The sequence below is a fragment of the Rhagoletis pomonella genome, unplaced genomic scaffold (assembly GCF_013731165.1).
Source record: "Rhagoletis pomonella isolate Grant_MI unplaced genomic scaffold, Rhpom_1.0 Rhpom_scaffold_00011, whole genome shotgun sequence".
Lineage (NCBI taxonomy): Eukaryota > Metazoa > Arthropoda > Insecta > Diptera > Tephritidae > Rhagoletis > Rhagoletis pomonella.
This window is the reverse complement of record NW_023458565.1, coordinates 28,261,615-28,277,301: the sequence shown is the minus strand read 5'-3', so window position 1 is coordinate 28,277,301 and position 15,687 is coordinate 28,261,615. Positions and strand designations below refer to the sequence as shown.

The window sequence follows — 15,687 nt, the reverse complement described above, 5'->3', positions numbered from 1 at the left end:
AACTCGTCCATTATCAGAAATCTTCATCACTTCTTCTCTCAAACGCAACACTATCGACCGCTTTTTTCAATTAACTATACATACATACATATGTATGTGCATGTGTATGTGCATATTTATATATAGATTCTTACTGGCGCAATCCCCCTGCTTCATTAGCACATAAATTGTAAATAATTAAATGCGCCTTGTCATCGTCGTCGAATCGCACTGCTCACTTCCATCATCATCTCCCTGCGGCAAGTCATAGGAATGTTAACTTTTTTTTTGTTGTAATAAAAATCAAGAATCTTAATATTATAAACTATGATTTCTGCTTTAACAAAATATTCTTCTCTTATTTCTACTTATTTTCCCATTATAGGTCCAATGCACAGAGCTCAGCAACAGCAACTCCGTGATGCGGCTAAATATCAAATACATTTAGGTAAAATTAACCAACTAACCGATCAATCATTCAACTAACCAAACAAAAAAAAAAAACAAAAACAAATAAAAATAAGAAAAAATCAAGCAATTTCACTCATCCACTTTCGCAGCTCTTAGATTTGCACTCTTAAATATTTAATTGAAGTGAGGATTTGAAATGTCATCAATGTCTAATTCCCTTGATTTCATTGACATTTTGCAAACTCAATTTGCTAACTAGGATGGTTGCAAGAAATAAATCTAGTCAATAAAATCATAGAATTAAGCAAAAAATATTCATATCATATGACTCCTTGACCTTTTGAAATATTTACATAAATATTAACTTTTAAAATCTGTACCGAATGCTCACACTATCGACTAAGGAGGGTTAAGAGCTTTTAATAGTGATGCAAGCTCGTGAAATTAATATCTACTTTTGCATTATATTTTTAAATTTGTTATTTCAGATTATTTAATCGCTGTTATTATTTCTTCCTTCCTTCATACTTATAGTAGTTCCGCAAGAATGCCTTTGTGTGAACAACATCTCATTTTTTTGACGGGTCTCGAAAAGAAAAGTTCGGCAGAAGTATATGCCGGTCCATTTTTTTAACCGGAAGTTCATTCAAAAAAAAATTATCCGACAAAAGTTATGTATTTTTGTCCGAGTTTGTGATAAAAACATGGATGTCTCGTTTTTAAAGAATGGACTTTAGGTTTGTTTAACCCACTTCCGCTAGAAACCGGAAGTCGGTTATACGACCAAAAGATAGAGCATCGCCGACTTGGTAGTTCATATTTTTGCACTTTCCATTAATAAACATTTTTCCACGAACTAATTTTTAGGGATATTTTGATATACAACATACAGTCAATCACAGAAGTATTCGTAAATTAGTTTTTTCACAATATTTGCCTAACAGCTTCAAATTTAGGCTTCCAGATCACTTTTATTGTTTTGCAGACAGATACAGGTTGCTGCCATTAAGGCAACATTAAATTAATTGCTGGGACAGATGGGCCTTGTGTCTTCGTAGCTCACCGAATACTGGGCGAGAACCTAGGTATGTGTGGCTGCACGGTTTTTCTAACCGAAGGTGAACCGGAGGTTGTTAAGGTATCTTCCCAGGAAACTACGTTTTTGCTTTAGCTTAGCCGTTTCCGTTTGTAGACATATCGCAGAGAACTGATGATGCTTACAGGGCCCCCTGCTTGGAGTAATCACCTTAACCTAATCAAGCTTAGCCCTGAAGATACGGAATTTTAGGAAAAGCTTCTCCGAACATGCTCCGCCCAGCCACTTTTTGAGTTGTATACTCCTTAGTTAGCTCTGAAAACTTTCGCTCCTGCTAACGTTATATGAAAGTCTCGATAGTTGCACGCCTTAAGATAGCATTAGACTGTGAGAGGGAGCTGCTTTCTTAGAGTCTGTTCGTCTTTATGAATTGTATAAAAAGCTGAAAAAATATGGGTGCGCGGCCTTATGAAGTGGCTATCTCTGTTCAAGTCGATATTTGTGTGAACATAAGTATTGAATTACAAAAACCAACCAGACGATCAAATTTCAGCCACGCGGCTCAGAGTGTGTTTTGAAAAATTTGTTAAATTAAATTTGTCGGCCTGCACCTGTCACCACTGCATTGAATATTAATTGCTTTAATAATTTTTTGTTTTTATCCTACAATTAAATTTATTTTGTAGGCAAATTTACGACGTTTTTTTCAACCTTTTTTCAAAAATAATAGCGCAGTTTCGAAATTACTATTCCATGAAATTGTCACCGCTCAATAATTTCCAATCAAATATGGCAAGAGTTTTTTGTTAGTTCAAAGCCAGCCAACTGACGCCTGCATTGTCCCTATGCTGCTTACATACTTACATAGCTGTGTTTGTGTACATATTCGTACAATTAAATACGCACGACTTCGCTTGGTTTGACGGCCATTAAATCTTTTTTATTACATTTTTCGCCATTTTATTGCGCAATTAACTTTGTTTTATTCTGGGCATGAATTTTGTTGTAAATTTCAATTATGGTCTCGCTATTGTCAATGAAAAGCGAAGTTTAACAGGTGGATTTGATTATATTTAATGTAATGTGTAAGTTACTTAAAGGCCAATTCTTATTGTAGGAATTGTCAGCGCTTTTTTCCGCATATATGTATGTATGTACAGTGGCTTGAAGTGAAAATCGGATGCATCTCTCATTAACTCTAGCAATGTACATATTTATGTATATTGTTTTTACTACCAGAAGACTCTACACATTTCTTATTTGCTCCCATTTTCCGGGCATGCATACATTAATCTCTTGTTAATCAAAGCAAATACATATTTATTTGCTATGAATGCTGATCCGTCACTCTGCCGCCGTGGAACTGCCTAATCATGACAATTAATCGCTTTGCAACTCTTTTCAGAATTATGCCCGCAGCGATTAATGAAGATATTTGAGAGCCAGCATGTGAATATATTGATGTACATAGTAGATACATTAAGCTGGATCGCGAAAGAATTCCTTATTGTAAAGGGTTCGTCTATAGATTGGACCGCACCGGAAAATAGTTCACCGGATACCCCTGAGTCTAAAGTATTTTTGTAAGGCCAGTTCGATTTCGATTTTTGTTTCGTGACAATTCGTCAGCGACCTCGTTGCCATCGAGCCTACAGTGCCCTGGTACTCAGCACAGTGTTAACGTATTGCTCGTTGCCGAAAGTTGAGGCTTGTCATAAGATTTAATTTGTTTATGATCTTCAAGAGATCATCTGAATTACACTGAATTGAGACAAACATTTTAGTGAGTTTGGTAATATTTACCAAATTTTGTGAATCGCTTGCGAAAACCGCAACTAGCTAGTTACTATTTTACGTGTAGCACCCTAATGTATTGCATAGCAAATAAATAAAAGTAGCCTATATAAATGGATATGTTTGTACATATGTATACATACATACATACATTGTAAATGTTTTCTAATAAACGTGATTTTCATATTAAAAATGAACAAATAAAAAACATTACTCCAATTTTCGTTTCTTCTTGGCATTGCATTTCCGGCCTGCAGTTGTCTCAGTTGAAAGACGATATTTTTTTTTTATTTCTTATTCACTGCACAGTTTGTAAAGCTCATAATTTTTATGAATGAATATACATATATACATATTTACATACATGCACTAGCATATTAGGGTGGTCCCTAAAAATCAAAAGAAAGATTTTTTTCAGACTCATTCCCTCAATCGGTAATACCATGATCATAGATATGACATAAATTTTGGTCCCGATTGGAGTCGGTTAAGGCGTGTCGCAAAGGGGCCAAAGACCAGATGCCTCTATGGAGACTTAAAAAATTTTTATTTTTTCTTCATTTAATACTGAAAATCAATACTACTATAGTCGAAGATATCATATATAAATGTTGGTCCCGTTTGGAGTTGGTTAAGACGACTTCATAGGGTGGGTAGCCTGAAATTTGACCTCTGTGCGACACGCCTTAACCGTCTCCAATCATGTACAAAATTTCTATGTGTTATCTTCGACTATAGTAGTATCGATTTTGGGAATTAGGTGAAAAAAAATTTATTTTAATTTTTCGAGTTTCTATAGAGTTTCTGAACTTTGCACCCTGTGCGACATGCCTTAACGGTTTCCAATTGGGACCAAAATTTATATGTGATATCTATGATTATGGTATTACCGATTGAGGGGGTGAGACTGAAAAAAATCATTCATTTGATTTTTAAGGACCACCCTAATGCATATAGATATGCACTTATGAATTTTTGTATATACGAAGTTTATGTATGCAATTTACATATAAATTGATGATGCCTGTGGCGCTCATTTGGGTCTCCTCCGGTCAGTTTGAACAAAAGCGTAAACTGTTCTGTAGTCAATGGTGCGGCAAGCTTGTGTGATAACCCGTTTGGATAAATTAATATTTCCCCCTACCAAAACTAAAAGAACTCATACATACATACATACAAACAGGGTGATTCAATAAGAGCCCAAATTTTCTTTTATAACAAAAAAAAAAAAACAACAACGAAATTTGTGGAGATGATTTTTTTTCATCATGTTTTTTAGTCTATGGCATTTATGTATGAAACACAACATTCGTTAAATGCAAAAAAAATTAAGAAAAACATATCACAAACACCCTAAACCAGGGACTATAACAGTTAGAACTTTCATTAAAAAAATCGCTCTTTAACAATTATTTTCTGACTTTTATTTTATTACTTAAATAACCGTTATTTTTGATTTGTATCTAAATAATCTGCAAATAACAGCTACTTATTTTTGATTTTTAAATTATGTGTTTTCGATAACAGTTATCGAAGACTTTGATTTATAAAAGTCATAAATAAAAAGTCATTAGTAAAAGTCGTAGTAAACTTTTGTTTTCCAACACCTTCTTAACTGCGAAAAATGTTAATGACTTTTATGCGAATGATTTAAAAAATAAAAGCCGGTGCCTGATTTATATTGATGGCTTTTAAAAGTAATAGTCTTTGACTGATTTTTATTGATAACTTTTATAAATAAAAGTCTTCAATAACTGTTATCTAAGACGTATAATATAAAAATCAGAAATAATTGTTATTTTCGATTTATAATATAAAGTTCAAAAATAATTGTTATTTTTTTAAATATTGCATAAAAATTGCAAATAAAAATTTATTTTCAAATTTGAGTCTCGGTGAAAAAATAAATCGATTGGTATGTATCACTTACAGCCGGTTTCACCAAATTACTTAAGTGAAAAATACTTTAATTTTCGAATTTTTGGTTTCTCCAATCAATTTTAATTTTGATTTAAGTGACCTATGCTCTTCACTTAAATAAAAATTAAATCAGAATAACCACACTCAGAGGTGTTACACGTTTAATCACCTGATCATTGTGTATCTGCTGCTTGTATACCAGCCCTGCTTTACAACACAGCGTGCCAAAGCTTTCAAAAGCTCTCAGTACAAATGAAAGCTTTCGCTGGCCTAGTCTGTTTTGCAACCACTTTTTACTTACTTAAATAAAAAGTTTATTGAAACTGAAAATTATTTAAATGAGAATTAAATACAAAATTAAATTTAAGTTAATTTCCATTTAAATAGTTTAGTGAAACTGGCTGTTAGTTGTAGAACATTTTCACAGTGAATTTTTCCATGACAGTTTTCATCAATAACTGTTATATTCGGTCCCTGCCCTAAACATTGCTAGTGGTTTTTATGTATATTTTGCTTTACAATTTGAATGCGAAAAAATTTTATTTATTGCGTTAGATGGCTTGCCTGGTCTAAAAAAATCAAAAGGAACTAATACAAATTAATGTACGAATACTGGCTATGTATGTACCTTTGGCTAAGATATGAATCTGATAGATATTTTTTTACGTTCAAGTCATCTCGTCGTTTGAAGAAAGGACATTTGCGAAAACTTCTTAGTCCTTTTGATATTAACTTTTTTTGTTTTGCAAAGTAAACCAACCCAGATGTCACTTTCATGCTTGTTCCAGAAAGGCATACTTTTGAATGCGAATTAGCGTTTTTCCAGCTTAAGTGTTTTCTAGTAAATATTCGCTTTTTTTTTGTTTGGTTTGTGTGTCATTGCGTCGCCATTTAATTAAGTACATGCAAAAAGAAATCGCCAAGCTTTTGTTTAACCACTAGAACAAAATCCAGCACACAGCAACAGCACCAACAAAAACGACAATGTTTTGCGGTTGCTTCTGACGCGTCCAACACTCTTCACTTGTCAGTTGCAAAATCTTTTGTGGTAATGTGTTTTTACGCAACAATCAACAATAAAAAAGTAGTACTCGTCGTACTCATAAACAAACTAGTGCGTTTCTAAGTGAGTAGGTAAATGCGAAACTAATCTGTTTGTGGGTTTACAGTTCCACAACATATTAATCGAGTTTTACAGGCAACTAATATTTTTTTTTACTTTTTTAGATACCCCTTAGTTATTTCGCCGTAGCCAAGTGATAGTGTACTATGAAGGACTCAGGTTCAATTCTCGGTCCTCGAGCCATGAAAACCGCTCTCATAGAACAAATTAGGCAAGGAAAATAGGATAGGAATAGGATAAGCTTTTGCCTATAAATACGAGTGTGCATTCAAAAAGTTCAAAGTAGTACAGTAAAATTGGGGCCGAAAAATGGTAGTCTTGTTTGGAGAGCGTGGCAGAGAGATCAAGGTTTCATCTCACTCGGAAGAGCAGGTATTTCGTTTAAAAGTGGTTGGCATTAAACATTTTTATTTTCTTGACTTCTGAGAGTATATGTACGTAAGTATATTAAAATTTTTTTTTCTATCGTTTAAATACTGCATATTTCGGCATTTGAACCTGCGCCACACAGAATTTATAGCCGACATCTATACCTACTCGGATACGGCAGTCAAAAGCTTTTTTGATTTTAAATTCATATTTTTCATATGCGACAATGAAATCAGTTCCACTCATGTGGAAATCTGTTCCCCTCTTGTGGAAATCGTAGAGCTTTTTATTTTATAAATATTGACAGAGAATGCGATGGGAACTTTTACTCGATAAAAATCTTAATAAAATTTCTTTACAAATAATTTATCAAGAAAACACATAATTTGGCAGTAAGCTGTATCACGACTTGTGAAAGAAAAAAAGTTTAGCGTGTGTCAGTTTTATTTAAACACTTATTTTATTTTAGGCAATCACTAAAAACCGCTAAATGGCGTTTTTTGCTATATCTTTCTTATTTTATATCCAAGTTTTTAAATCTTTAATAAAAAACAAAATAATAATAATTGTTATTTTTTTCATTTTGCGTTAAAATTACAAATGAAAATTTGAGTTTCGGTGAAAAAAGAAATCGATTGGCAGGTATCACTTAGTTGTAGAACATTTCCTTCATAATGAATTTTTCCATTTAGGCTAAAAATGTTCAAACAATTGATTTTATTTTTTTTGTACTTGTTTCTGGAACTACATTGATTGAAATATATGTATGTCAGAGGAATGCTTTAGCGCTTTTTTTTCTGGCGATAGAAGGAATTGACACTAAAAAACAACTATTGAGATTTGCTGATATGCGCAAAATTATTTGTTCAATATTTTTAGTTACTGTATCACATTAACTAATTGTCTACTGTGGGTTTTGAAAATAAACCAAAACTCAAAGTAGAACTCATTACAAGTGCGCCTAAAGCTACATAAGGGTATTAAAACAAAATTCATAGAATATTTTGGATTTTTTTCGGCCCAAACTCGGAGAACAGGATTTTATGGAATTAATTCTAGGAATTTATCTATAACTTGCCTCCTGAGGCTCAGACCAAGCTGCTCCCTCAATTTATTATTACCAATTCATGACAATTACATGGTACTATAACATTCACACTTATTTTCCTGAATTCCGCGAAACCGAGATTTATATTTTCACCACAACATAATTTTTTATATTTTTCGCACCATTAATACTCCCCAGACTTTGTACAAGCATACCGATGCTGCTTGCTAGCGACCAAAAACAAGCTATTAACTAGTCAACCTAACCGAGCACTCCTTGAATTTTGCAGCAAAAACACAAAAAAAAAAACAAAAACAGCACTACAAATTGCACTAATGATTTCTGTACCTTTAACTTTCTTGTAATTTTTTAAGTATCTTCCCACAACATAAAAATGTGGCTTCTTTGAAGGTAAAGAAGAGAAAAAAAGAAAAGACATACTCTCAAAGCGCAAAACACGATTTTTCCTTCTCATCACCACTCAGACTTCGTGAATTATTTATTTTCTCAATGAAAATGGTAGCAACAAATTTATTCAACCACAAATACAAATGAACCAGTATTTGTACAATTGATAGCACCGCGGCTACTTACATACAAATACTGCATATGTATGTACATTAGGGTGGTCCAAAACAAGTTAAAATCAACATTTTTCGATCGGAAAACTTTGTTTCTCTTTAGGTAATTTCCAGTAATAACATCCATTTGTTTATTTAATCAACTATTTTTTATAGGTCCCCCAAAAACCAAAAAAAAAATGTAATAGGGTGGCCCACAAAAAAGTGTTAACTTTAGAAAATGGTAAAATAAACATTTGGATATTATTATTGGGAATCTGGTGAAGAAAAACATAGTTTTCCGATCGAGAAATATTGATTTACAAGAATTTCATACCAATTCAACGAAAAGTGAGTTTTCCCCATATAAAATACATGGAAAACTTTAAGCGCTTTGAGCGATCTCTAAATGTTTTTTGATGTCGAAATAAAAAAACGGGGATTTTTTTTCGATATAGGGGATGAGAGCACTAAAATTCGGACTTAACTTTTTTCACATGCATTTTTGGACCGCCCTAATGTACATTCATACATCTACACACTACGTTTATTGAGGAATTCCTGCATAAATACTTTGCGATACATAAATTGCCTGTAAAATTCTAGTTCTCATCCGTTCAGACGACGGCAGTCAATTGTTTCCCTTTGTGTTGTTATTTGATACGAGTACTTGCTCAGGTGACTGTTGTCATTCCACGCTCCTTAGCTCTCGAAAGCCCTTTTAAGCGTCGTATTTGGACAAGAAACCAGCACTAGAACTTACTTGCCCAACGCTCGCATAACAAAATGCGCCGGTTACGTTTTTGTTTTTTTTTCCTTTCTTTGCCTTAAATTCTTAAGTAAGTACTCATAAATTCAAGTGACTTTTGAAAGTACAATTGTCTGGTTGGTGGGCCTGCTCTCTTTCTTTGACTTCTCTCAAAACAAGTTTGCTTATTTACTTCTGCAATGTATGTATGTAGTTAGTAAGGTTTTTATACGATCATTTTACTCGGGGGAAAAGCAATGATTTTGACTGTTTCAACCGAGAGAGCCGCCGGCGGGATTGGGCTGGATTTTGTGGGCCTGTCTGGCAGCTAATTACTTCGATCATTTTCAAAATATCACAGTACAAATTACTAAATAATATTTGCCAAAAGCGCAAAACAGCAACTAACCTCCTGTCGCTTATCACAGAAACATTTTTAAGTGGGCGTATCATCGTATAAGATTTGATAAAAAAACGACGTCGCGCAACTGCCGTTCCAGGTTTTAAGAAGAGGTCATGCGTTCTTTTTAAGTTGTATTCGTGCCACATCAGTTTGGCTTCTCGATACGCATAACCTGTGGAGCGATTACATTCACATTTTAGCGACTGCTTGAAAAGTGAAAAATATTCACCCGTTTTCAAATACCATGTTTCAAAATGTTTCTTAGTATTAAGTATAGTTCTAATTGCGTGTGAGATACGATTCTCACTTGAGGTCAATGTGGCACACTTCCTGGCCAAACTAACTAGCATCAGTCCCGTTGCCAGGAATGCTGCGAAAACTAGAGACCCAAATTAAGCCTATTTCGAAGTGATACTAACTCTTTGACTTTGTTATTATGAATATCAGAGTCATAATGGCCGCCCCACTTTACGAAAAATGTTTGATATGAATGAAGGCATCCGTAGATCAAGTTCTCATTCCGAAAATTTACTTAGTTTTACATGAATATACTGGTTCCACAAGGCTGTCGATCAGACCAGTGAACCACGAAAAATCTCCGTTAGTGACTAGAGACTGCTTACTGTATACCGGCATCAATTTGTCGATTAGGCGTCACAAAATAGGCATCTGTACATACAGAAACTGCTTTTACCCCTGTGAAATCGCATTGCTTACTTGAACCTACTCAAGATACGCATAAAAGAAACCCGCGTGCAATTTTCAATCAAAAACACCAAAAAGGCAAAACCACATTTTTTGCTGACAGTGAAAGAGACGCAAGGCTAACATAACATAAACATTTCATGGTTGGTGATCAAAGTAGCAAAAATAAGCATCGGTGTTACCGCCAGTAAAAGTCAGTTAGAACTATCAAAGAGAAATGTGTGGCCGGTGCATTTGCAAATCAACCAAAGATCATCATTCACACAAACCAATGTAATTTGGCATGCGAGGTAATGTCTAGCCAATGGAAATAGTAACAACTGCATGGTTATCAATTGGCGCTTGAATTGCTTCGCTCCTGTTTACTACTACCCAGTCGGACTGTGCAGCATGTGGTTCCGAAAAGAATGCCTTTTTAGGTACTCATTTCTTCATGAGTTATTTGAAGTATGTACATTAATTTCTGTATGAAAATTTAGCAAATATCTGCTTGGAAAAGTAATCACATCCTTTTTTCACCATAGTGGAAGGCTAAAAATCAGTAGCTCATGAAAACTTCACAGCTAAAATGACCATTTTGTAATGCTTTGACCTCGGTAAATAAGTCCGAACGAGTATAAAAAACTCTACAAAGCTCTCCAAACCAACAACAACCTCCTTATGCGAAATTGCCTCCTTAAAGAACCGTTCTTTCTGTGTTTCACACCTGTATAAAAGCGATTTAAAGGCTTCATGTTCTTGGAACTACATACTTCTGAAAGGAAAAACAACCGTGCTCTAAGTGCATTTTGAAAGCAACCAAGTCCGACTGGGTATGTGCGTATACACATGTTCATATGTATATGCACACCCCGCGACAAAAGATAGCACATCAACATTTTTAACAGTTTTGACTACTTTTCCTTTACTTTTTTTAAGGCTCATTATTTTTGTATAAAAGTATAGCTCTTTAGCTAACAAATACCATATAAATCTAAATTTAAGACTTTGTACAAAAATTATAAACATTTCAAAAAACTTTTCATCCCAATTCCAACGATTTAAATTTTTATTTCTAGAATCATTTTTGGTACGCAGTTTTAGAGCTTATTAAATTCTAGTATAATAAAGTGCAAGTTTTAAGTTTCTAGAAAATTTAGTTGATTTTTAGTTTTTTTTTTTTTGCTGACGTGTTATGAACTCTTTTCCATATAAAAAATTACTTTGTAAGGAAGAAAATGCGTGATAACGTCAGCAAAAAAAAAAAAATCAAAAATAATGAAGCTTAAAAAAATCAAAATAAAAGTAGTCAAAACTGGTAAAAATGTTGATGTGCCATCTTTTCTCGCATCGTCTATATGTCCTTATGTACATTCATACATATGTACCAACATACATACATATGTGCCTACGAATGAATGTGGGCTATCGCGTTTAGCCTCGACCATGAAGTTAAACTTGCTTTCGTCATAGGCTTTAGCACCCTGTAGGGAATACGATTGGTGCGGACTTAGTTGACTTTTTTTTATTTACTTCATACAAGTAGCTGTTTATTTGGAAATCCTAGGATTACTGCTGGTCACAAACTACCTACACTATATAACCTGTAATTTTAAAGCTCACTTTATATATAAAGGTTGCATTAAAATTTATGATTGTGATTAAAGTAAAGCATTTTATTATCGGTTTTAAATTGGTTTACAACCAAGAAACACACATGCGACAAAAATCGACAATAGAAATATTAAACTTTAGACATAGCTTTATTTTTAATCCTACCTTTAAATATAAAGTGAGCTTTAAAGTTAAAGGTTACTTCAGAAAACGGCCCTAAGTGTTAGTCTGAGCTTCGTTTTCCGTGTATGGCGTGAGTCTTGAAGTTATTACAAAAAAGGATAGGGGAATCGGTTATGGGTTTTAATTAGAAAGTTTTTCAAGCGATTATCACTGTTCTGAAGCGTTTGGTGTTGTTATGGTATGGCCCTACCAACGTCGCTTTCGAGCAAGTACGGCCCAATAACGTCGATGGCCGCTAAATAGTAACTTTTTGTGGTATTATTTTACCGCCTTTCCTGGGTCTGCGTCGTGTCACATACGGCAATTATGCTTGTAAACGTGAAATTGGCGCGACTAACCCAACATTTGTACTAACTAACACTCCTTCTGATAATAAAGTTTTATAATTTGGAACTTGCTGCTCAATCGTGTAACTTGTCATGATGATTTGGTATCTGTGCTCAAATAATAAAGTACACATTAGACACACTCAACACGGGTGCTACCAACATCGACGCGTTCAAATTACAATTATTTTTAATTTTATAGTCTACGACGGATTAATTTGAAAGTAAACTACGACTTCATTCAAGTGAACGGAATCGCAAAACGAATCCCAATCCTTATTACCAATTCCTAATTCATTCCTAACTGATTTTCGATGCTCGCTAAGCCCGAGAAAAGCGCTCGTTATCGAAATTGTTTATTGAAACTAAAGATTGTTCTATTTGTTGGTGTTGGTTTTGGAATAAGATTCCGCCATACCGAAGAACAAAAAATACCAGTGAATGTGGCACAACGCCGAAACCGGTTGGTCTTTAAAGCAAACTTGACGAGGGATATGAGAAATTTGTTCCAAAATAAAGTATTGTTTTATTTCCTCCTACCAAATTTTCTAGCGGCATTTTTGGAAAAAGGTCATTTATGTCAAAAAAATAAGTCTTAGAAGACGATTTTGTTTCTTAAAAAAAAATACGATTTTCGATAGAAAATAGCAGCAGTAACTTAAGCTATAATATATAAGATAATATTTAATATTTCTAATATTTTCTGCAATCATAATAATCGATAGAAATTCTTAACTATACAACTGTCGACAAATAACGATACAACTATCGACAAATAACGACAAAGCTACCGATAAATCACTAAAAAAATACGGATAAATTACTAAAAATATCTATAAATCATCAAGTACCTATAGATAGGCATCAATAAAAAAATCACTTGCGATAGTGATATCAAATCTGGTAGTTGTGTAAAACTCTGGAAACCTGCTATTTTGCTTTGTAACTACATATAAATAACGATAACAATAAAATTGGAATTTAAAATCTTTATTACCTACGACTTTTTGCATTTTAGCGACGATGTTTGTTACCACTTTTTGCATTTCAGGTGACGATATGTAGATATATCTGTTCAGTTCTCTTTATATAAATGTGTATGTAGTATGAATGGTCGAAGTTCCTATTGGGTATCTTTGAGCAGGCACTAATTTACATTCATATGAGTCGGCCGAGAGATTTGTATATGTACCTTCAAATGGGTATGCAACATCTGTCCGCCCATCCCCTTTTAAATTAAAAGTATTGCTCTGATATATGTATTTAGTTTTAATGTTGGGCAAATGGAGCATATCGTTGGATGATGTGGAACGATATACAATAAATATGAGTGTTGATTGCAACATCATTGAAATTGATTAAATAATGTGATGAAATAGGTACTTTCAACTTCTTATGCATAAGAAACACTCGATGGGCGAAATTTCATATAGTACAAACATACATTAGGGCTGGTCAATTTGTATGGGTGATTTTTTCGACGATGCGCGAAGGATTCTACGTGCAATTCTAAGCACATTCGCCGAAGAAACCATGTGTATAAAATCATTTTGCAGTTTGCCAAATTGCGAAATTAGGTTTCTTAGCATTTTGCTGTAGCGTCGTAAAGTGCTTAAATTTTGTAAAAAAAAAATGCTATAAGCGGTTTTTGATATGAAGTATTCATTTCTGCACTTATCTTTTTCTTAGAACTTCCACCAGAGGGCTCAACAATGAAAATTTCAAAATTTTTTTCGAAACCAATTTTTGCAACTTGGCAAGCTCAAAACTGATTTGAGACCCATTGTTTCTTCGACAAAGTTGCTTAGAATTACGCCTAGAATCCTCTTATGTTAAACGCGCATAGTGTAAATAATTGGCCCGCCCTAACATACATATATGTATGTACTACTGAGTGATGGTAATGACGCGGCGTTTCAGACAAACCCAAAACAGACTTCACTTTCGGTAATTGATTAATTTGCCTACAAGTAGATGCCGGTTCTTCAAGCAGCCAAAAACATTTTCGTTGATTCTTTCATACTTCGATTTCTACTCAAATTCCATCAACTGATCATCCTTAAATTTTCTATACAAATATTTGAAATAAAGGTTAACATTTGTACTTTAATCGCATTGCATCACCCAAATTACTAACCCATTATCAAGTAACTTACACTAGCTAACTAAAATACAGTTATTTACAACATTTTCTCCCTTCCATTTTTTTTCCTATTTACAGAAGCGCTGCGACAATCTCGCCCGCTGCCACACATTCCTGCCGGCACAACGTTGCTGACTGACGCAGACTTGCCCGGCCAGGATGGCGCTTCGATGCACACACAAAGCCACAGTCAAGGCCACAGCTCAGCCACATCTGGCTTTGAGTCAGCACATCGTTGGACATCCAAAGAAAATCTGCTAGCACCCGGCCCCGAAGAGGACGATCCACAATTATTTGTAGCATTATATGACTTTCAAGCTGGTGGTGAGAATCAACTAAGTCTGAAGAAGGGAGAACAGGTGCGTATTTTATCGTACAACAAATCGGGCGAATGGTGTGAGGCACACTCAGATTCCGGCAATGTCGGTTGGGTACCATCGAACTATGTGACGCCACTTAACTCGCTGGAGAAACACTCTTGGTATCATGGACCCATATCGCGCAATGCAGCCGAATATTTGCTCAGCTCAGGCATCAACGGTAGTTTCTTGGTGCGCGAAAGTGAAAGTTCGCCAGGCCAAAGGAGCATCAGTTTGAGGTATGCACGTTTGGGCGAATGTTAATACATACATATATGTATATGTACATATTTGAACGCTATAATAAAGTAAATAAGGAAATTTAATTATATCGCTCTCTATTTTGGTTTTTCTATGTGCAGATACGAAGGGCGTGTATATCACTATCGCATCTCAGAGGATCCGGATGGTAAAGTTTTTGTCACAGCGGAAGCTAAATTTAATACACTCGCCGAACTTGTGCATCATCATAGTGTACAACATGAAGGGCACGGGTTGATTACGCCATTGCTTTACCCGGCGCCCAAACAAAATAAACCGACCGTTTTCCCACTCAGTCCCGAACCGGACGAGTGGGAAATCTGCCGTACGGACATTGTGATGAAGCATAAGTTGGGCGGCGGCCAGTACGGTGAAGTGTACGAGGCTGTTTGGAAGCGTTACGGCAATACTGTGGCTGTGAAAACGCTCAAGGAGGATACAATGGCACTCAAGGACTTCCTCGAAGAGGCGGCTATTATGAAAGAGATGAAGCATCCAAATTTGGTGCAACTAATTGGTGAGTAAAGAAATTGGTGCTACTAAGATTGTTGCGTTGCAGGAAGTTGCAGCATATTTGAAAATGTTAAAATGGGCATTTAAATCAGATCCATATCTGCCTTGCATTTATAGTTACTTATCTTTCTTTTTTTATTATATTTCTCTAGGCGTTTGCACGCGTGAGCCACCCTTTTACATCATCACCGAATTCATGTCGCACGGCAATCT

The 15,687-nt window shown here is 34.8% G+C and overlaps 1 protein-coding gene across 3 annotated transcripts in view; it reads left to right on the top strand.

Moving 5' to 3' along the window:
• Nucleotides 1-337: 337 nt before the first annotated feature.
• The window catches only part of LOC118746915 (tyrosine-protein kinase Abl), a 25,269-nt gene continuing 9,919 nt past the window's right edge, over nucleotides 338-15,687 (top strand). For all 3 annotated transcript variants that reach the window (XM_036480898.1, XM_036480897.1, XM_036480896.1), the window contains exons 1-4: nucleotides 338-427; nucleotides 14,420-14,939; nucleotides 15,063-15,478; nucleotides 15,627-15,655. In XM_036480898.1, coding sequence (XP_036336791.1) covers nucleotides 370-427; nucleotides 14,420-14,939; nucleotides 15,063-15,478; nucleotides 15,627-15,655 — 1,023 coding nt within the window. In that variant the 5' untranslated portion in view covers nucleotides 338-369. The remainder of the gene's footprint in view (nucleotides 428-14,419; nucleotides 14,940-15,062; nucleotides 15,479-15,626; nucleotides 15,656-15,687) is intronic.